The sequence below is a fragment of the Anomaloglossus baeobatrachus genome, chromosome 11, assembly GCF_048569485.1.
Source record: "Anomaloglossus baeobatrachus isolate aAnoBae1 chromosome 11, aAnoBae1.hap1, whole genome shotgun sequence".
Lineage (NCBI taxonomy): Eukaryota > Metazoa > Chordata > Amphibia > Anura > Aromobatidae > Anomaloglossus > Anomaloglossus baeobatrachus.
In genome coordinates this window covers 42,469,002-42,492,372 of record NC_134363.1, presented here as the reverse complement: position 1 = coordinate 42,492,372, position 23,371 = coordinate 42,469,002, and the positions used below count along the sequence as shown (strand labels likewise).

Here is a 23,371-nt window from a genome sequence, read left to right as displayed (position 1 = left end):
AAAAAAACTTTGAACAAAGACTTAGGCATGCCTTTGGTCACCTATCTACTGTTACTGCAGGCTCACCACTGAGATAATCTGTGTGCAATATATATATATATATATATATATATATATATATATATATATATATATATATATATATATATATATATATATATATATATATATATATATATATATATATATATATATATATATATATAAATAATTTTTAATCTCTATCACTTCATGAGCATGTCTTAGAATCCCTTGAGCATTTTAGCCACACAATGTTTAACCGAAAAATTACACGACCCGATTTACTGGACAGAAGAAGCAGGAGACCACATCACAGTTCACTTTTTATTTTCATTATGAATGTAACCATATAAAAACCATAACTTATGAAGGTCACAATGGACAACTGATCTGTAAAACAAAAAAGAAACACCTTTCCGAGTCAGTTTCTGAAGAGGATGTACAAATCCTTACAAAAGGGCAGATTACGAGACCACCGCTCTATGTATGGATGTAGAGGCGGTGGGGGGGGGGGGGCACGTGTATAGGAGATGAACACTGCTTATGATTAGGAGTGCCCAATGTGTCCATATCAGGTCCTGTCAGTCTATCCCTTTCATTCCAGCAGCTTCCAGACAATGTGGACATGTTTGGAACAGAAAATGATATGCTTAATAGGAGGTACTGCCGAAGACGACTGCGATGATTAACACTTTGGGAGGGGGGGTGGGTGTAAGTAACAGTTTGTTTGCTCAAACTGTCCTATAGGCATTGCCAAATAGCCACGGGTGACTCCAGAGGGAGCGGAGCGGCTTCTAATGGAAGAGTCGCCTGCGGTCTAAGCAAGGCCCGACAACAGTTTAAGGACGGTCAACAATACCAGTTTATGAATAATATTTACACGGCGTTGTGCCAGCTTTCTAAAGCTAGATATTGCCCCCCTACAAGCCATGAGGCCATTGAGGGGGGTGAAGACCGAGTCATTGGTGTTGGCCAAAGCACCAATTTTAAAGACTGGTCCAGGGTGGAAATTTTAAAATATATTTCTACCCCACAGAGGAAGACGGCGGGGCGTTAAAAAGGTGTACGCTATATGCAAGTAAAACCACACAGCTAATGTATACTTGATGCATTGTTTTCTTCTGCCTGGTCAGATGGTTTCGGTGTCTTTGTGTCAGCGCATTCTGTAGTCTGTGGAGCAGGACAATTCGCAGAGCTGACCCTTGAAGTCGATGTCAATGGTAAAGTCCAAGTCTCGCTGTAAGAGAGAAGCAGGAATAAATAGTGTGAGTTTTAGGTAATTGACATCTGCATTTATAAAAAAAGGGAATTCAGTGCTACATGAACCAGTCAGCAACAATGCAATATACATTGAAAAAAAAAAATAAAAAATAAATATCAATATTATCTATAGGTGGCCTCTGATTACCTGTGGCCATTAGGTTGGATAAGTCTTATGCAGCACTTCAAAATTTTCCACCCCCACCTCGACGCGCGTTTCACCGCACTGCCGGTTTCATCAGGAGGCGTATCCTCAAGACTTAGCAAACCTAATAATGGCCACAGGTAAAGTCTTATGAGGATACGCCTCCTGATGAAACCGGCAGTTCGGTGAAATGCGCGTCGAGGTGGGGGTGGAAAATTTTGAAGTGCTGCATAAGACTAATCCAACCTACTAATGGCCACAGGTAAAGTCTTATGCAGCACTGCAAAATTTTCTACCTCCACCTCGACGCACGTTTCACCGCACTGCCGGTTTCATCAGGAGGCGTATCCTCATAAGACTTCTCCAACCTAATAATGGCCATAGGTAATCAGATGTTACATCCATGTAACACTAAAACTTATGGGGTGGATGTAATATATAGGGGCAGTATGTCCTAAACATAAAATAACCGAGGTTTATGATCTGTACTTTTCATGGAATCGCCTGTAGATGTTCGACATTATTCAAGGACCTTGAGATATTTGATATATGCTATATGTGATATGCGACCTCCACTGGCCAGTTTAGTTACACCTTTAATCTGTTACAGCAATTGCACTATATGCACCACCCTTTGTGGTGCGGCTCTTTATCCCTCCCAATATCCAAATATATGTTAGCCTATGTATAATGAAATTTTATTGTTTGCACTGGCACTTTGTATAAATTTCTACATTGAATATCAATTGATTCCTGAATTTTTATAGGCAGTAATTAAAGAATCAAGCTGGGCACAGGGAGAAGAGTCGTCTTCTCCTTGCCCAGCTCCATAGACTAGTTTGGGTATAGACTGACAAGCTGTATTACACTGCTGACCGCTCGCCATTAAATAACCTACATTGTTCTTGGCATTTGGCTTCATGCCTATTGTTCCAAATATCTCCTCCCCAGTCTTAACAGTCAAGTAGTCCTCCATGTAGAAGACAGTCTGCTTCCAGTGAGTGTAAGGAGACTCTGGGCCTGCAAAACACAACGACATAACATTAGAGAGGCAAGTAACCTGGGTTCGATCAGACCAGTGTAGCAAAAATGAAAGTCATGTTCTTGAAAAAAAAAATCAACATCTTGTTTAATAGTCCAAAGAAGGGAATTTTGTTACTTACCGTAAATTCCTTTTCTTCTAGCTCTTATTGGGAGACCCAGACGATTGGGGTATAGCTACTGCCCTCCGGAGGCCACACAAAGCACCACACTAAAAAGTGCAAGGCCCCTCCCCTTCTGGCTATACCCCCCGTGGTGTCACGGGTTCTCCAGTTTTAGTGCCAAAGCAAGAAGGAGGAAAGCCAATAACTGGTTTAAACAAATTAACTCCGAGTAACATCGGAGAACTGAAAAAACCGTTCAACATGAACAACATGTGTACCCGCAAACCACAAAAAATCCCGAAGGACAACAGGGCGGGTGCTGGGTCTCCCAATAAGAGCTAGAAGAAAAGGAATTTACGGTAAGTAACAAAATTCCCTTCTTCTTCAGCGCTCTATTGGGAGACCCAGACGATTGGGACGTCCAAAAGCTGTCCCTGGGTGGGTAAATAAATACCTCATGTTAGAGCTGCAAGACAGCCCTCCCCTACGGGGAAATCACTGCCGCCTGCAGGACTCTTCTACCTAAGCTGGCATCCGCTGAAGCATAGGTATGCACCTGATAATGTTTGGTGAAAATGTGCAGACTCAACCAGGTAGCTGCCTGGCACACCTGTTGAGCCGAAGCCTGGTGTCGTAGTGCCCAGGACGCACCCACGGCTCTGGTTGAATGGGCTTTCAGCCCTGAAAGAACCGGAAGCCCTGCAGAACGGTAGGCTTCCAGAATTGGTTCTGTGATCCATCGAGCCAGGGTGGCTTTAGAAGCCTGCAACCTCTTGCGCGTACCAGCGACAAGGACAAAAAAAAAGTGCATCGGAACGGCGTATGGGCGCCGTGCGGGAAATGTAGATTCTGAGTGCTCTCACCAGATCTAGCAAACGTAAATCATTCTCATACCGGTGAACCGGATGAGTGCAAAAGGACGGTAAGGAGATATCCTGATTAAGATGAAACGAGGATACGACCTTAGGGAGAAACTCCGGAATGGGGAGCAGCACTACCTTGTCCTGGTGAAACACCAGGAAGGGAGCCTTGGATGACAGAGCTGCCAGCTCAGACACTCGCCGAAGCGATGTGATCGCAATGAGAAACGCCACGTTCTGTGACAGGCGAGAAAAAGAAACTTTCTTCAGAGGCTCGAAAGACGGCTTCTGGAGAGCAACTAGAACCCTGTTGAGATCCCATGGATCTAACGGCCGCTTGTACGGGGGTACGATATGACAAACCCCCTGCGGGAACGTGCACACCTTAAAAAGACGTGCTAGACGCTTCTGAAAAAACACGGATAGTGCTGAGACTTGCCCTTTGAGGGAGTCGAGCGACAAGCCCTTTTCTAACTCCTATTGTAGGAAGGAAAGAAAAGTAGGCAATGCAAATGGCCAGGGAGACACTCCCTGAGTAGAGCACCAGATTAAGAAAATCTTCCACGTTCTGTGGTAGATCTTAGCAGACGTGGGCTTCCTAGCCTGTCTCATGGTGGCAACGACCCCTTGGGATAATCCTGAAGACGCTAGGATCCAGGACACAAAGGTCACCTAGTCAGGTTCAGGGCCGCAGAATTCCGATGGAGAAAACGGCCCTTGGGACAGTAAGTCTGGTCGGTCTGGTAGTGACCACGGTCGGCCGACCGTGAGATGCCACAGATCCGGGTACCACGATCTCCTCGGCCAGTCTGGTGCGACGAGTATGACGCGGCTGCAATCGGATCTGATTTTTGCGCAGTACTCTGGGCAAGAGTGCCAGAGGTGGAAACACATATGTGAGCCGGAACTGCGACCAATCTTGCACTAAGGCGTCTGCCGCCAGAGCTCTGTGATCGCGCGATCGTGCCATAAATGCCGGGACCTTGTTGGTGTGCCGAGACGCCATTAGGTCGACGTCCGGCACCCCCCAGCGGCAACAGATTTCCTGAAACACGTCCGAGTGAAGGGACCATTCCCCCGCGTCCATACCCTGGCGACTGAGGAAGTCTGCTTCCCAGTTTTCTACGCCCGGGATGTGAACTGCGGATATGGTGGATGCTGTGTCCTCCACCCACATGAGGATTCGCCGGACTTCCTGGAAGGCTTGCTGACTGCGCGTCCCTTCTTGGTGGTTGATGTATGCCACCGCTGTGGAGATGTCCGACTGGATTCGGATCTGCTTTCTAGCCACTTCTGGAAGGCTAATAGGGAAAGATACCCTGCCCCGATTTCCAGAACATCGATCTGAAGGGTGGACTCCTGCTGAGTCCACGTCCCCTGAGCCATGTGGCGGAGACAAACTGCTCCCCACCCTGACAGACTCGTATCTGTCGTGACCACTGCCCAGGATGGGGGCTATGACAATGAGGTGGGAATAAGCCACTATAGCAGAGAGTCCTCGGCCGTCTGGGAAAGGGAGACTTCCCTGTCCAGGGAGGTTGACTGCCCGTCCTCTTGGCGGAGAATGTCCCATTGCCGTTGGCGCAGATGAAACTGCGCAAAGAGAACTGCCTCGATGGCTGCCACCATCTTCCTTAGGAAGTGCATGAGGCGCCTTAAGGGGTGCGACTGGCCTTGAAGGAGAGACTGCACCTCTGTCTGCAGTGAACGCTGCTTGTTCAGCGGAAGCTTCACTATTGCTGATAGAGTATGAAACTCCATGCCGAGATACGTTAGTGATTGAGTCGGAGACAGATTTGACCTTGCCAAATTGATGATCCACCCGAAAGTCTGGAGAGTCTCCAGCGTAACATTCAGGCTGCGTTGGCATGCCTCGAGGGAGGGTGCTTTGACGAGTAGATCGTCCAAGTACGGGATCACCGGGTGTCCCTGAAAGTGCAAGACTGCTACCACTGCTGCCATGACCTTGGTGAACACCCGTGGGGCTGTCGCCAGACTGAATGGCAGAGCTACGAACTGAAGATGTTCGTCTCCTATCACAAAACGTAGAAAACGTTGGTGCTCCGTAGCAATTGGCACGTGGAGATAGGCATCTTTGATGTCTGTTGAGGCAAGGAAGTCTCCTCGAGACATTGAGGTAATGACGGATCGGAGGGATCCCATCCGGAACCGCCTGGCGTTCGCATGCTCGTGGAGCAGTGTCAGGACCAGAACGGGACGGAAGGAACCGTCCTTTTTTGGAGCCACAAAGAGATTGGAGTACAAACCCTCGCCCTCGTTCCTGAGGGGGGACAGGGATCACCACTCCTTCTGCTCTTAGAGCATCCACCGCCTGCAGCAGGTAAATGGAGTCGGAGGACGAGAACAGAACACTGTCCTGTGCACGTGAGCACAATGTCCGTCACCCACCGGTCTGTGACCTGTGGCAGCTAAATGTCGCCAAAGGCGGGGGAGTCTGCCATCAACCGCGGATGCGGAGAGAGAGAGAGAGAGCTGAGAGTCCTGAGGAGACCGCCTTGGTAGCGGTTCCTCCGACTGCCTTCCTTGGGCGTGATTGAGCCCGGCCGGAATCTGAGCCCGTCTGAGGTTTTGTAGCCCTTTTGCACGAGGACAATTGGGACCTACCGGAGCTTGGGAAGGACCGAAACCTCGACTGTACTTTTAGGACAGTATTAACAGGGTAAGTCGCAGTGCAGACATTGCGGGGTTACGGACGCCTCTGCGGTACAGATGTCCCTGTGCTCAAGGCCAGCTGCGCAAGAACAGCTGAAAAGGTTAGGTTGCCTATACGGCTGTGGATGACGGAGCAACCGACACGCCGATAGCTTCCTAGACAGATTTCAACCAGAGTCCATCTGTCTGTGACTGGCATCTTTAAGTGAAGCCCCATCTCCAGTGCAACTATGGCTCTAGATGCAAGCCTGGAGATTGGAGAATCCACCTTTGGACCCTGGGTCCAGCGCTGACCACGTCAGGGGAAAAGGGATAACGTGTATCTTAAAAACGTTTGGAGAAGACGCTTATCTGGTAAGCGTGGTGTTCCTGGACTGCTTCTCTGAAGTCAGCGTGGCCAGAAAAATACTCAATATCTGCGTGAGATACTGAAAAGGGACTTCTCCTGTTCGTCTCCCATCTCCACTGGGGGAGCTGAGGGAGAAAGATCCAACCTTCCATTGATGGACGGTATAGGATCATTCCGTATGGCGTTACCACCCGGTGTATCCGGATCGATAGCGATGTCAGTATCAAAGCCCTGAAGAGCTGCCTTTTGGTCAAGTAGATTGCCCATGGCCTGTCTGGACTGCAAGTCTCTATATTATGACTACTCCGTCCCTGTCCATGGACAGGGTTGACAGGTGGTTTCTTTGGCCACAACTAGTAGAGACCCCGGCAGACGAAGTGCTAGAGACCCCGGCAGACGACGTGCTACAGGGGAGCATGCACACAATGGGACGGTGTCATGACCAGCATCCCATGTAGTAAAAACAGCACTGAAAATCTGTGTTGCTTTTTTGCCGCTGCCGACTAGCTATCTAGAAGTATATAGCCAAGATTGGTGACCGTACAGTGCAATGTATAGCATACAGGCATAAAGTACAAATGACCACTGCAGCACAAGCAATACAAGCAGCATAGAAGCCTGTGCCCTGGCACCCCTGCTCTTCTGCTGCTGTATACTAGTCATCTAGGGGAATATAGCCAAGAGTGACCCTACAGTGCAATGTATAGCATACAAGCACAAGTACAAATGCACACTGCAGCCCATGCAATACAAGCAGCATAGAAAAAAAACCTGTGCCCCAGCACCCTTGGTTTTCTGCTGCTGTAGTCTAGCCATTCCAGGAGAATATAGCTAAGACTAGCGACTGTACAGTGCAATGTATAGCACATAAGCATAAACACAAATGAACACCTCAGTCGTGCAATACAAGCAGCCTAGAAAGCCTGTGCCTTAGCACACCTGCTTTCCTGCTGCTGATGTGTCGCTCCCCAAGCGGGCATATAGCGACCTATGCAGTTAAAAACAACACATGTACACACTGCAGTTATATGTGGTCAGCACTATGTGTGCCGCTTACCGCCCGCAAGCGGGTGTATGATCGCCACCGTCCTGCCTGGTTGCCTAAAGTCCGAGCTCGGACTGCAGTAATGGCTGCCGGTTTCTTCCCCAGCTCATGTGAGGGGCGGGCCGTGGGCGTGCCCCAAGGCAGAGCGGGAATCCGGCGTCCGACAGTGTGCAGTGAGAGGGCTGGAGCATGTAAAAAGGCTCCAGCCCTCGGCGCTGCTGATTGCTCAGCGCCTGTCCCCTTCCCTGAGTGACAGGGAGGGGGCGGGAACGAAGCGGCACTAGGCCGCAGAAGCCGGGGACTGGATTTATAAGCGCCGCTGCCGTAAAAGCGCGGTCGGCGCCCAGTCCCCGGCGAACTACAAGTCCCAGCCGCGCCGCCGCTCCCGGAGCGTCCGGCGCGGTAGTTCCCAAAACACAAAGTCACTCAGCAAAGCTGCAGTGACTGTAACCCATTACTGTCCCCGGCGCACTAGCACACCCAGCAAGTCTGGAGTGTGCTGTGCCTGTGTGTACGGGGACACAGAGTACCTGTAATGGTGCAGGGCCATGTCCCTGAACGGTACTCCAGCTCCGTATCCAGCAGGTTCAAATGGGTCTGTGGATGGAGCCCGGCGTCAGAGCTTTGAGGCCGGCAGGATCCCACTTCCACAGAGCCCCTCAGGGGGATGTGGAAGGAAAGCAGCATGTGGGCTCCAGCCTCCGTACCAGCAATAGGTACCTCAACCTTACAACACCATCAACGGGTGAGAAGGGAGCATGCTGGGGGCCCTATATGGGCCCTCTTTTCTTCCATCCGAAATAGTCAGCAGCTACTGCTGACTAAAATCTGTGGAGCTATGCATGGATGTCTGACCTCCTTCGCACAAAGCTTGAAAACTGGAGAACCCGTGACACCACGGGGGGGTATAGCCAGAAGGGGAGGGGCCTTGCACTTTTTAGTGTGGTGCTTTGTGTGGCCTCCGGAGGGCAGTAGCTATACCCCAATCGTCTGGGTCTCCCAATAGAGCGCTGAAGAAAAGACCTTAAATAAATCATGCTATAATTTGTAAATAAAACAAATTTATAAGATGCACCAAATTTTAGAGGAAAACTAAATTGGGTCCATCTAATCTAGTGGTGTGCGGCGGCGATTGGGTCGGTCGGGAGGCGGCAGCCAAGTAGGGTGTTTGGCTCAGTGCGCCGCAATCCCTTGTCAGTCACGATTGCGGCGGATAGGTGAGTGAGATCATTCTGACGCTGCGTATTAAATCAGCATGTTGTTAGCATGCCCACAGGGGCGTACTAACATGCTAATGGGAAGGGGAACTAATGCCCAAAAATTAGCAGATCGCCATCTATGCTAGTGTATACAGGGACGATTACGCAGGGATTAGCAATATGCACCCAGAACTGCTCGTAGTTCTGAGTGCACATTGGACTTGACAGGTCCCCTTTAAGTCCGCTGCTAGATCAATGGGCCGGAGGTGGCACACATGTGCTAATGAGATCTTGAGCCGAGAGCTCCATCTGCACATGCGCTGAATCCAGGCACCATTATTTGAAGCCTGACTTTCAGGATGGCCCCTGTCTGCAGCGAGCGCCCACAATATTGCCCCCGCCTGCAGTGAGCGCTAGCACAGCAGCCTGCAACATTGCCCCTGCCTGCAACGACCCTTTCTCCACTAGCTGCCAGTAAGCTACATCCGGATAAGATGCACCCTCACTTTCATTTGAAAAATACGGTTCTCTATTCAACTTTAGGATCTTTGTACTATTACATTTGGGGAGGGGGACGACTATACACACTGCTTTCATACATTCAAATATTGCAGAAATGAGGGCACCATTTGGGTTATATAAAAGTGTGATTTTGTTGCAATCTAGTGAAAAAAATTGGTGCAATGGGGGGGGGGGGGGAAGCCATTTAATCAGCATGTCACACTTGTAGATTAGATGAGTGGTGCATGCGCTGGAGGACACAGATGCGTCAAGAACACGACTCCAACTAAGGCTGCAGGTGTTTAGGTTTCTTGCAGAGTCAGTGTCCCTCTAAACACCACACTTACTAGTGGAGAAGCCCGTCCTCTTATGACAACGTGTGAACTCTATGTTGAAATAAGCAACCAGGGCATGGATGTAGTCGTTTCTCTTCACTTGGAGGCAGAAGGGGGATGTGAAGCTCAGGTCGTCCACCTTTACTGTGTAGATATCCACCTCCTAGAATCAGAAAAATCATTAATATCCGACAGCTACAAACCACTGTGCAGCACCTGTATAAGTGGGAAACATTTCTATCAACTCTTGCAGCTTATGGCTGGATCGACCATAGTTGTTGACACTGCTAGTGCGATTTAGACATTTAGGCTGGTGTCCCTCGAGATTGCTTTGCGTGTATGACACCCGTCACGGACTCACAGGAACCAGTCGGGTGCATGCATCTCTATGCAGCCGACCCGCTCCTGTGAGCAGAGTGCGAGTCCGACTGGTGATGCACCGCGAAACCCACGCAAGATACACACGAGGCAGTCGCAAGTGGGACACCGGCCTTAGTCAATTCTTGAGGCGGCGGCACTTATTTGCAGGAATCATGCGGCTGTTTATATACACCAGCTGTCCACAGGCTTATTGCAGATCATACATGTATTCTCAGTAATAAGAGATTGGAGCTGGACATCTGGTGTTAGCCTATGTAGATCAAGATATAACATGCCAGACACTTAAAAACCTGTCAGGTTTTTTCGCCCTATAAGGCCAAGTTCACATTTCCATTGTTGTCCATCAGTCACATGCGTTGCTTGATGCATGTAACTGATGCGTTGTACAACGGACGACAAAGAAAAGAATTTCATTGTCGGACACCGTTGTGTGCTGGGGCGGCGTTCGAGGGGCGGAACTGAGGACGTCAGTGCCGTGGTCTGCATGGCTGGGGACAGGTGAGTGTGTCTACATGCGTGTGTACATGCGGAGAGCGGGAGCGGGAGGGGGCGGAGCCGATCGGGGCCGTGGAGCTGAGGACAAGAGAGTGAGTGCGAGAGTGTGAGTGTACACATGCGGAGTGCGGGAGGGGGCGGAGCCGAGTGGTGAAGTGTCGGCCTCCTTGCACACTGTATCCAGGGTAAATATCGGGTAAATAAAAGCAAAGCACTTTTTGCTTGGTTACCAGCGTACACCGCTTAGCGCAGGCTCCCTGCACCCGTAACCACTGTAAATATCGGGTAACTAACCAAAAGCGCATTGCTTGGTTACCCGATGTTTATCCTGGTTCCGTGTGCAGGGAGCCAGAGTGCATGCGCAGCAAAATCCTACAGACCGCGCTGCTCAAAAAACGTTACAGGCTGTGTTGCTCCCGCCCGGCGGTCAGTTACAAAAACGACTGACCGCGACGCAGCGGATGCAACGCATCATCAGTTGCAATCTGTCACTAATAGAAGTCTATGGGGAAAAAAACAGGATTCCTGCAAATATTTTGCAGGATACCGGAATTCCTCTAGGAGACGGATTGTGACTGATGCAAAACGGAAGTGTGAACTTAGCCTAAGCTGTGGCCACCAACACCTGGGCTCTTATATACACAGCATGTTAAAATGTTGGATACAAGAGACCAGGCCGCTGTGTATAACAAACACTTTATAATACTCACCTAAACCAGTCACTGCGGTGGATGTGGGTCAAATGGGCGTTCTCCAGTTCTGGCGCTGCCTCTTTTGGCAATCTTTGTCGCCGCCTCAGTCGTCCTTCTGAAGCAGTGGTGCATGACTCGTCCGACGCCATCCACGCTGGCCGGCATTCAGGTCCTGAGCAGGCGCACATTGATCTGCCTGAGCAGGGCAGATCAAAGTATTGTAGTGCGCATGCGTGGGACTAGCGAGTGTGTATGACGTAGACGAGTCATGCACACAGGCTTCAGAAGGAGGACGAAGATGGCCGAGAGAGGAGGCGCCGGCACCGGAGACGCCCATCTTATTGACATCCACCACGACTGGTTTAGGGTGAGTATTATAAAGTGTGCTTTGTTCTACACAGCGGCCTGGGCCCTTATATACAGCATTCTAACATGCTGTATATAGGAGCCCACAGGGGGAGAAGGGGGAGAAGGATGACAGGTTCCCTTTAACCCTACACAAATACCGATGTTCCTGCTAAAATTAGAGTCCGCCATCAGCTGTGTAACAAGCACTTAGCATGTAGAGACGTTACAAGGTCACATATAGAAAGATGGTGAAAATTAATCAGAAAATATTCTAAGTAACCTGCACTAATCCTAAAATACTGATTGGTAAAGGCATACTGAGGACCAATGTCCAGCAATAAGCCACTGAAAGTCTAGTGTTGTACAAGTAACCTATAGAATTTATGTTGTGCCGGTACACTATACAAACCTTGATGAGACAGGAGTTTGTGACCAGCTGCTTGGGGTCAACAACATCAACTAGAGGCTCCTTGATGGCAACATCTTTAATACAGGACATATCAAATCCATACACGTTCTCCCACCCTGGAAGATAAAAACTTACCATTAGGTTTTACGGCAAAAAGAATATTCATTGGAGACCAGCCCATCAACGCAAGCTGAGGTTTGCAAAGATTTGACCCAGGTTAAGTAGGGAAGGGATAAAATGTGTGCATACGTTTTGGGGTTATTTGGAAACTTTGCTTAGAAGGACTTACAGTGAATTTTGTAGTCTTTGTACTGTCTGTCTTCAATAGCTGTCACATACAGAGTTGCACGATCTGGGAATATAAGGCCATCGGGCGTCTGGAGGAGGAAGAGAGACATCTTAGCATTTTATGCCGCTTTCACACATCGTTTTTTGCCATCAGACACAATCCACCAAACACATGAGAAAACAGATCCGGCGTCTTGCCGCCTGATCCATTCCCCCCCCCCCCCCACACATCTCCTCTTCCTCTCACTGTTGGGGTCCCTCAAGGTTCAGTCCTTGGCCCTCTTTTCTCCCTTTACACTGCCCCAATTGGACAGACCATCAGCAGATTTGGCTTTCAGTACCATCTTTATGCTGATGACACACAGCTATACACCTCCTCCCCTGAGCTCACCCCCGCTGTACTACAGAACACCAGCGACTCCTGACTGCAGTTTGCAATGTCATGTCTGCTCTATCTGAAACTTAACCTTTGCAAAACTGAACTTCTGCTTTTCCCTCCATCTCCCAACCTTCCTAAACCTGACATCTCCCTCTCTGTGTGTGGCACAACGATAAGTCCTAGGCCGCAAGCCCGCTGCCTGGGGGTTATACGTGACACTGATCTCTCCTTCACCTCCCACATACAATCTGTTGCCCGCTCCTACCACTTGCACCTCAAGAATATCGCTAGAATCCGCCCCTTTCTCACAATGGAAACGACAAAAACCCTCACCGTGGCCCTGATCCACTCCCGCCTTGACTACTGTAACTCTATTAATTGGTCTCCCCTTAACTAGACTCTCCCCTCTACAGTCCATCCTTAATGCAGCAGCCAGGGTCATTTATCTGGCTAACCGCTACTCGGATGCCTCTGCTCTGTGCCAGTCATTGCACTGGCTGCCCATATATCACAGGATCCAATTCAAACTGCTTGTTCTGACCCACAAAGCTCTCCACAGTGCAGCACCCCCCCCTATATCTCCACCCTCCTCTCTGTCTATCATCCCACCCGTTCTCTACGCTCTGCAAATGACTTTTGACTAACATCCCCACTAATTCGAACCTCCCACTCCCGAATCCAAGACTTCTTCCGAGCTGCACCAAACCTCTGGAACGCTCTACCCCAAGAAGTTAGGACAAATCACAACTTACTCAGCTTCAGATGCTCCCTAAAAATGCATGTTTTTAGGGTGGCCTATCACACTCCCTAGCCAAACTAATTTCACCTAATCCCTCTACAACTTCTCAGAACATAACCCCACGTCAAACTCCATGGCACCCAAATGCATCTCAAGGCTCTGGCCAACTGGTCCAGGAAGCCATTATCTATCCACCATGAGATGGCTGGATTGTCATTGTAAATAAGCACTTGTACCTTGCCCCTCCCCCCATCATTGTAGATTGTAAGCTCTCATGAGCAGGGTTGCCATTTTTCCTTTTAAATATTGCATCCTCTATAATTGTTACTTGTTTGTATATGTTTATGTATATGATATGTATATGTTCCTCCTGAATTGTAAAGCGCTGCGGAATGTTGGCGCTATAGAAATTATTATTATTACTATTAGCGCTGGATTGCCAGCGTGCCATCTGGCTTTTGCTGGATCCAGCAAAATTTGCTTGTCCGGCAGCCGTAATGTTGAATGGAATGTTTGTCTCCGGCGGGGGGGGGGGGGGGGGGGGAACACGAATTCGGCGTGTTTTATAATAGAAGCCTATGGCAGCCGGATCCATAATCCGTTATATGCCAGAATCCGGTGCCAGTTTTTATTTTTTTTTTAATAACCTGAGCATGCTTAGTATTAAAATGGATCTGTCAAACAGATGGGGGGAAAGAAAAAAAAAAAAGTGTGAAAGCAGCCTCAGGCTATGTTCACACAGTTTTTTTTCAATCAGGCACAATCCAGATGCAATGGATCCGGCGCAGAATATGCAAAAACAGATGCGCCTGATCCTTTTTTTGATGGTTCCTATACCTAATCCGTCAAACAGATCCGGCGCATCCGTTTTTCATCAATAAATTGGAGCATGCTCAGTTTACAAAAACAGATCCGGCGTCCGCATCAGTTTTCTGCTGCATTATGCCGAATCTGGCATCCATTGTAAATCACACCATATCGGCATAATGCGGTTTTTTTGTCAGGAAAAAAAAAAAAAAAATTATAAGAGACATTCCATCTGACCGCCGCTTAAGTTACCGTAATTACGACGGATCCGACCAAAACCAGATACAACGCAAGGCCATCAGGCACAATCCGGCGCTAATACAAATAAATGGGGATAAATAGATCCGGCGCCGGATCATTTTTTTTTCCTAGATTGTGCCGGATTTAAAAAAAGAAAAAAACAAAAAAAAAAAAAAAAAAAAAAAACACTGATGGAAGCCACGGCTCAGTCCCCAGAGCTGGAGGATGGACACCCTACGTGGGAAGGAACCATATTTAACCTCCCAGTTTGGGCACTACAGATTTCCCCCACCCTCCCCTATTGTACAGCTGGTGTAGCACTGCCATTTTTTTCTTCTTGCCCCCCTACATATACATTCCCCTGATGACCACTCACTATTGGGGAGGGAGGGGGTAACTGTTACAAGGATCAGTACTACCCTTATAAGAGGAGTCACTACATTGGGCACAAGTGGGTTGTAGTATATTTTCTACTAACTGTGCTCCATAATATCTCTGATATGGGTGAGATTAACCATTACCAGCACTTTACTTATTATTTATGCAGTTAACTGATCATTATCTATGTGCATTTGGGCTAATTCCTGCGATATCGCTCGTTACTGTAGACACAGGACGTACCAGCCATTTATCCCGGGCGTAGATGACGGTGTTCAGCATGGACTCGTAGAACAGACAGTATCCCATCCATTCGCTGATGATGATGTCCACCTTCTCCACCGGCAGCTCCACTTCTTCCACTTTCCCCTTGATGATTGTTACAACTGGAGAAACATCACATTAAAGTTTAGCCTCCGATGACAAACATAGATTCTCCATCATTAGTCAAACGAGCAAGAGCAGCTCACCATGATCCAGTTTATTTGCCTTCACAATCTTGATGGCATAGTCAGAGATGCTGGAGCACTCGATCTGTAAGGAAAGATGCAGGGATTACAGGCTTGGTTTACCAACAATGTAATGGCAGGTTAATTGCTAATCAGCTATTAGTTATTAGAGCTGTGGTACATGGGCAGACACCGGCCATTTACAGCTCACATTGCAGGCCAGAAGACGCCTTTTAAAGGGCATCAAGACACAAAGATCCCAAGTATTTGCTACTAGGATCTACCCACTTATGAGGGCCATTAGGAAATCCTGTCCCAGAGGTTTCTAAACAATCGCACCCAGACCCTATAAACAGGGTTAAAGGGGTTGTCCACTCAAATATTGAGTGTGGTGGGGGGGGGGGGGGGGGGTCAGAGCCTTGGATTGATCAGGTTTCACATCTCCACCCATACCCTGTCCCCCACCATTAACTTGAGAACGGCGGCAGCTATAGAAATGGTGTCTAGGTATAGTAAAGTAGCCATGCGCTACACAATGAAACCACCTATAGCGCCACCTGGTGGAAAACAACGGAACGAGAGAAAAACAAAGTGAATTACAAAGTTGTAGGGCATCAATTCAATACAAATTGACACCTTGCATACAGAAATGCTATGATTAGAACGTGTAAAGCTCACAAGGCTGCGGACGTGAAGCGATACATCATGGAGACCTTCCTACAAGTCATTGGGTATGGTGGCTGTGTGGAGTGGCCTCCGCTCACCTGACCTGACCCCATTGGACTTCTTTCTGTGAGGTCACATCAAACAGCAGGTGTATGCGACCCCTCCACCAACATTGCAGGACCTACGACGATGTATCACAGATGCTTGTGCAAACGTGTCACCTACCATATTGCACAGCGTGCAGCAAGATACAGTATGCTGTGCAGAGTCCAGATGTGCATTGCAGCTGATGGGGGCCACTGAGCATCAAAGGTAAATGAGTGCCATATGCGTGACCAGCATTCAATGTTTGGGGGGGGGGGGGGGTCATGGGTTTCATATAGCATTTCTGTATGCAAGGTGTTGATTTGTATTGAACTGATGATGCCCTACAATTTTGTAATTCACTTTTTTTTCTCTATCTCATTCCGTTTGAGATAAAAATGCCAACTCCGTTGTTTTCACCAGGTGCGCTATAGGTGGTTTCACTGCGTAGCACATGGCTACTTTACTATACCTAGACACCACTTCTATGCCTATAGCTGCCACCATTCTCAAGTTAATGGCGGTGGACAGGATATGGGTTGCGCACACTGTATATGAAACATGCATGGAGCCAGATTGTGTCTCCATACACTGTAGCGGCTGTTTCACAGCTCTGTGGCTCAGCCCCTATTGATGTGAATAGAACCAGAGCTAAAGTAGCCAAGAACAACGGCTGCACAGTTCCATACACTGCACATCTGGTTGCAACAAAGAATGCAAACTGCTAATTAGTGGGCTCCCAAGCAGAGCTGACATTTATGACCCCTCCTAAAGCTGAACAATCCTTTAAGTCAAGGTATAAGAATTATGCTTAAAGGGATTGTCCACTACTAAGACAACCCTTTATGCCACAGGTAAAATAAAGCCTATACTCCCCTCCCGTACCTGTGCAGTTCCAGTAGTGCCGCAGCTCAGGTGATGTCACCAGAGTCCCATGAGCACCGACTTCTTTCTCCCCACCTTCAGACCAAATGTGTTAAACAGGAAGTGACGCTGCTGCTCACTTCCTGTTGACCAATTCATTCAGTCTGATGGTGGGAGAAGAAAGGCAGCGCTGGGAACAACTGCTGAAATGGGAGGAGAATATAGGCCCTCTTATTCTGGCGGGGGAGGGGGGGGAACCACATGCAATCAGAAGGGGTTGTCCTAGTAGTGGACAACCCCTTTAAACTTAAAGGGGAGGTGGGTGCAGAATAAGAATCCCATGATTCAATTTGGCAACAAATTAATTTGCCACATTCCAGACATTTTAGACCCATGGTAGGAAATATGCATGCATATGTGACGGTCACTTGTGTCCTAATGCATAGGTGTCATACGGACAACCCACATTCCCCATCAGTCAATGCAGATCTTATTAGAACGGTCATGCTCTTGAGTAAGTTTGACAAGTTGGAGTGTGCCATTTAATAATTCAGCTCTACGGCCCCCCGAAAACAGAAACATGCGCGTCGGGGCACGTTTTTCTTCCGCTATTCAAACCACTATGGGTGAGTGAACACTACTTTATAGGATAGTCTCATAGGTTTTGTAATGATTGAGTGACACATCATGTGGGAGCCCCTATATGGAAACCCTGATTCAGCTGATGTCTGTACTCTGACAAGAGGGAAGGATGATGAAATGGACACAAGAAATCTATGACCTGTATTCTGTACATAGGATAAGTGTGATTTTTCATTATCTCACACCTATAAACTTGTCACATTTGCATTATATTCATTTATGAACCACTGAGTATGCGTTTGCTGATGAACATTAAAACTGTTCACATTTTGCCATGTGTGGTTTGCTGGTCCTTTATGATTAGTCAGGGACTTCTTGTTCAAGCCTGATAAGTATGATTGGCTTATTTGATGATTGTGTAGGTCACTTCTTGCTATAATATTTTTTTTATTATTTGACTTGTTCTTGATATATTTGGTCATTTTATGACCATGACTAGGTTCCCCCTCAGTTCTCTTGCCATCAAAATGTCATTTTAGGGTGTAGTCCAGCATATTTATCTGACATGGTGCCATTTTCTGTCCTAATTCATGTAATAATTCGGCTCTGTAGCGCCTTCACCTTGCAAGACGGCACGTGACTTAAAATACCCAAATCACGTAGTCATGCAACAACTGCAGCGATGGGGAAGCAGAGCTGAATCCTAACATTGTTTACATTGCACACCTTTAAGTAGCTTGCTGAAAATTTCTACAGTAATGAAGATGTTGCATAGCTGTGAGATCTGCCTACAGAAATCCAAGAAGCCCATCTAGTCCCCCTTGAAATGGGCAGCCAGATTCTTACCCCGATCACTTTCTTCGCTCCGGCTTTAGCTGCAAACATGCAGAGGATCCCCGTTCCGCTCCCTACATCCAGGACAACCTTATCCTTAAACAGGTGTCTGTTGTGAAACATGGAGTTACGATAGGTCAACGTCCGAACTTCATCCTTTAACATCTCCTGCAATAACCCAAACCACAAAAATCAATTAAGACTGAAGGAATAAAAATAAAAAATAATCTATTAACTAAAGCCAGAATCTGGTAGACTTACCTCGTGGATGCCAAAATGTGCATATGAGTCAAAATAGTAATCTTTAGAGGTCATTTCTTCTGCTGAGGGCTTCACTGTGCTCTCTGGTTGTGTACAGGAAACCTGATCAAAGAGATGGTGGAAGATCAGCAATCATCTCCAGAACGGAAATCATCCTCACATTTCTAGGACAGACGCACGGTGGATCCACACTGGAGCTGCGGACCATGCACTCAACAGATGTCCCATTTTATTTTGGGTTTTTTTTGGACCTGGGGGCAGTTAAAGTGGTATTCCCAACTCAGTGAGTGACCACATTGTTGCAAATCCCATCACTTAATGATTGCACTGGGACAAAATTTCCCAGCTGGACCTATTCCCTCAGATAGCACAGGGGATTAAGACAAATCTGAAGGGGTGCAAGGCTGTGTCCCCCTTGTTTTGCCCTCTAATTGTATATAATCACTTACTGAGATATGGGAATACCCCTTTAAGCCCATGCAACAAGTGACAAAATAGGTGATGTACTCGGGCCCAGTGCCATAAAGCAAGATCACCTACAAGAAAATCGCCTAGCTATCTGTGGAAGGAGCTCTACCCTCACCCCATTGGTAAATATGTGCGAGGAATGACCCCGGTGTGAAGATTGGGACGCTACGGTCTGCACCGATTACGGCACAGAAGTATATGGGGAGCTCTACAGAAAACCTCCATAAAGGATATTTACATCTTCTACTGCAGACGACAAGTTCATTCCATTGGCCAACTTGGCTACAAAGTTCTAGGAGGAAAGTGACAAGGAAAGACATCGTATTAAGCTCCAGTCCCAAAATAATGTCACAGGGCAGAAAGAAGGGTAAAACCACGAGGCGCATGTACATTACACGTCCTGCGGCCACTAAACGCCCCACCGCACTCCTGATTCACACACAGCAATGGGAAATGGATCATTCTGTGACCGTAAAATAACATTACTCAGCAGCACGTGCTGCCGAGGACAGCGATGCTTAAGGAAAGCTAAAAAAGTTATTTTGCTTGTTCGTCTGGCAATGGTCAGCCTGTCTACACTGCACCAGTATTACGCAGTGAAAGTGCACCCCCATACCATACACCCTGATGATTCATTGCTATCGCGAGTGGCATACGAGACATGGGGTGGAAAGAAATGGAGAAGCAGCGGATTCCATCAGATCTGTTTACCAAACCTTTAAAAAAGGCGCTTTACCAATAGCATAGGGGTAGATTACTGTAATGGCCTTAAAGGGGCTGTGTTACTGTACAGCAAGTTAAAACTAAATGCACCATTAATAATTTGGGCAATCCGATCAGTAGCACTGCACTAGTGGACTACACCAGGTCCTGTAGTGATATCATAGTAGACCGCTGCAGCCAGTCACTGATTTATAGGGAAGTGTCGCCACGTATTTCTAGAAGTCTTACCGTATGCTAATCAGCGAGGAGACTAGTCCCCTGGCTAGTCAGCTCCATTGGCATGTCAGCACGCCCACAGGGGTGTACTAACATGCTAATGTGCAGCGTCACAGGATGATCTCACTCACCTCTGCCGCAATTGCGTCCGACGCTAAATTTCGGCATGATCCCCGAAGTCGCAGTCATGCGCACTACATCAGTTTGAAGCCAGGAGGCGTACACCCGGCCTCATAGTGCGCATGACCCAAACTCTGGGGTCATGTGCACTGAGCGGAAATCCAGTGGCGGGCGGCGATGGTGGCGGAGAGGTGAGCGAGATCATCCTGTGACGCTGCGTATTCATTAGCATGATAACACACCCAGAGGCATACTAACATGCTAATGGAGCCAACTAGCCAGGGAATCAATGCCCGGAGGCATTGATCTTTGTTTATGCTCGTGTATACAGGGACAGTTAGGGAGGGAATAGCAATATATACCCAGAACTGCTCATGGCTCTGGGTGCATATTGCACCTGACAGGATTCCTTTAAAGGGAACCTGTCAGCAGAATTTTCACAATTAAACCAAAAGAATCCCCTTCTACAGCTCCTGGGCTGCATTCTAGGAAGGTTCCTGTTATTGTGCCCCCTTTGAGACCAAAATAAACACTTTATAAAGTCTAACCTTTTTGTATGCCAATGTGGTTTTATGGTCACGAAGGCGCGCTGTATTTCGTCTGTTATTCGCACCCCTGCCACTGCTCACCGTCCCCCATTGCTCATTTACATAGAGGACGCCACCCAGTGCTCCCGAGGTCTCACGCATGCCCAGTGCCACTCTCACGGGACTGAGCACTGTGCAAAGCGTGAACGCTGGTGAGGCGATTTCGCAGGCGCGTGATTATGGGCGGCGCTGTGATTGTCACCAGCAGCGTCATCCAAGTACCCGCCCATAATCTCAGGCCTGTCTCCGCTATTGATCGGTGGTGTGCTGCTCCTCCCATCTATTTCCTGCTCCAGGGAAAGATGGGTAGTAGGTAACATGGTTCACATGGCCAGCGCTTGCACATAATGGTGGAGGCAGAGGGAAAAGCGTGGGCACGAGATTATGGGCAGGTACTTTGATGACGCTGCTGACGACAATCACAGCGCCGCCCATAAACTCGCGCCTGCGCAATAACCTCACCAGCGTTCTCGCTTTGCACAGTGCTGTCCCGCAATAGTGCTACTGGGCATGCGCGAGACCTCGGGAGCACAAAGTACATGAAGGGGGCGTCCTCATATGTAAATGAGCAATGGGGGACGGCATACAGCAGCAGGGGTGCGAATAACGGATGAAATACAGCCCGCCCCTGTGACCATAAAACCACATTAGCACACAAAAAAGGTAAAAAAATTATAAATAAATAAAAAAAATATATATATAAAGTGTTTCGGTCTCAAAGGAGGGCACAATAGCAACAGGAACCTTTCTAGAATGCAGCCCAGGAGCTGCAGAAGGGGAATCTTTTAGTTTAATTGCGAAAATTCTGCTGACAGGTTCCCTTTAATGGCATATCCTTAGGGATAGGTCATCAATGTCTGATACCCTACAGCATGCAACTATTCTTCATTCTGGTCTGCACCGTATTCAGATAGTGGCTGTGGCCAGGTACTGCACATCCACATCCCTTTAAAGTTAATAGGAGGCAGATGTGCAGTACTCGGCCATTATATCAGAATCCAGTGCAGCTCTGAAACTGAGCATTTCCAGCCCTGAAAACAGCTGATCAGCGGGAGTCAGACCCCGGCCCATCAGACATTGACTTATCCTAAGGATAAACCATCAATGTGAGAGTAGTGGACAACCCTTTAAGAGCTCCCCATCACACAGGCTCAAATCCATAAGCTAGCCACTATTCTATGACGATGATGCATAACCCCTTAAGTGATTTCACAGAATAGGTGATTTTTTTTTTAAACAGCCATATTTAGTGATGACACCCACTAAACTAATTCTGATGCCTGACATCCCCTAATGGGCTGCTGGAAACAGAAGCAGCAGCCTGATTGAGAATGAATGGGTGGCAGAGCTGCTCCATCCTAATGGGGAAAAGCACTCCATTCTGAATTGGTGCAGCCAAACTTCCCAGTTATCAGACTACCCCCCTGAATTTGGGGAGGGCAGGGGGAGAGAGATATATTTATTAATAAATAAAAAAAAAATATATATATATATATATATATATATATATATATATATATATATATATATATATATATATATATATATATATATATATATATATATATATATATATATAGTAATATTAAATTTTTTATATATTTTATATATATTTTTTGTTAATTGTATATTTATATTATATTTTTTTTAAAAATGAATTATATATCAAATTAAAAAAAATTATATATATTTCTTACACATTACCATTTAAGTCAGGATATTTTGCTGTACCAATCTCCTCCAATTACTACTGTAATATGGGACTACACCCCCCACCATCTGAGGACCACCATAGTCTATGGCCCCCCTCCACCTATACATTTTCCCATCTTATGGGGGAATTCAAGGCTTAATGCCCTCTTTTAGCCCCCTAAAATCCACTTAGAGGGGGCTTCTATAACTATGCCTTGGAATGAGGGGTCCCTGATCCATTGCTCAGTTACTTAGGAGGGCTCATGATGAAGGGGGCTTTCTATCGCCTCCTATCACGTACACCAGTGGCTGATAACAGCGAGGAGTAGCACCACGAGGCCCCTGCTGGGACCGTGAGCTGCCAAGTAGGCCACAGCCGCCGCCATTCACGAGGCCGGAGCCGCACACGTGGGCCTCACACAAGGCCCTTTGTTACCGGCATGTGGGCGGGGAAAGCGGGCAGAGCCCGGGGATATGGCGGCCCCGGCCTTTATCACGACCTCCCCTCCAGCCCCATAGTGGCCACTCACTAACATCACGACTGCCCCCATCTCCGCCATTGCTCCCCGCACAAGTGTATGGCGGCCTTCCTCCTTCCCGCACCCCCCTCCCTTACAATGAATGAGACAAGACGCCATTGCTCTCCCGCCCTCAGCTCTTTACCTCCATACTGCAGGTGCTCGCCTCCGCCATGCTGACCGTCTGCCCTCCTCAGTCTCTCACACCTCCTAACCGTACAAGGCTCCGGTACAAGTGTGCGACCACCGGAGAGAGAACTGCGACATGCGGCGAGGCCCGTCACTATATAAGGGGGAGGGAGGCTCCGCCCACCGCTGCGATCTTCTGGCGCCCATGATGATTTACATATCTATCACCTGATTGGATAACGTTTAAAACGAGGGCGTGTAGTAAGCTGTAGCTCCGCCCCCTTCCTGAGATGATGGATGGCTACTTTTCTTCGGATGCGCAACGGCGGCCGCCACTGGTGGAAGTAAAAGTAACGATCAATGAAGCATAAACCACTCAATAAAGCTGCTGTAAAATCAGTACGAAGTGTATCTGCTGATGATCGGCCATCTCTGAACGCCATCCAATCTGATCTGCACAATTTGTTGTAGACAATCACTGATTTTGAT

The 23,371-nt window shown here is 47.8% G+C and overlaps 1 protein-coding gene across 2 annotated transcripts; it reads right to left on the bottom strand.

Moving 5' to 3' along the window:
- Positions 1 to 331: 331 nt before the first annotated feature.
- On the bottom strand, positions 332 to 23,064 carry PRMT1 (protein arginine methyltransferase 1). 2 transcript variants are annotated; one of them, XM_075329271.1, is made up of 10 exons: positions 22,899 to 23,064; positions 18,430 to 18,531; positions 18,181 to 18,336; positions 15,160 to 15,223; positions 14,933 to 15,075; positions 12,148 to 12,235; positions 11,859 to 11,974; positions 9,546 to 9,696; positions 2,325 to 2,446; positions 332 to 1,258 (listed from the first exon to the last, which is right to left on the bottom strand). In XM_075329271.1, exons 1-10 carry the CDS (start codon positions 22,926 to 22,928, stop codon positions 1,175 to 1,177), a joined length of 1,056 nt encoding a protein of 351 aa, XP_075185386.1. In that variant the 5' UTR covers positions 22,929 to 23,064; the 3' UTR covers positions 332 to 1,174. The 2 variants fall into 2 exon arrangements, with proteins under 2 accessions (XP_075185386.1, XP_075185387.1); XM_075329272.1 differs by lacking the exon at positions 22,899 to 23,064 and adding an exon at positions 19,136 to 19,186.
- Positions 23,065 to 23,371: the final 307 nt, after the last annotated feature.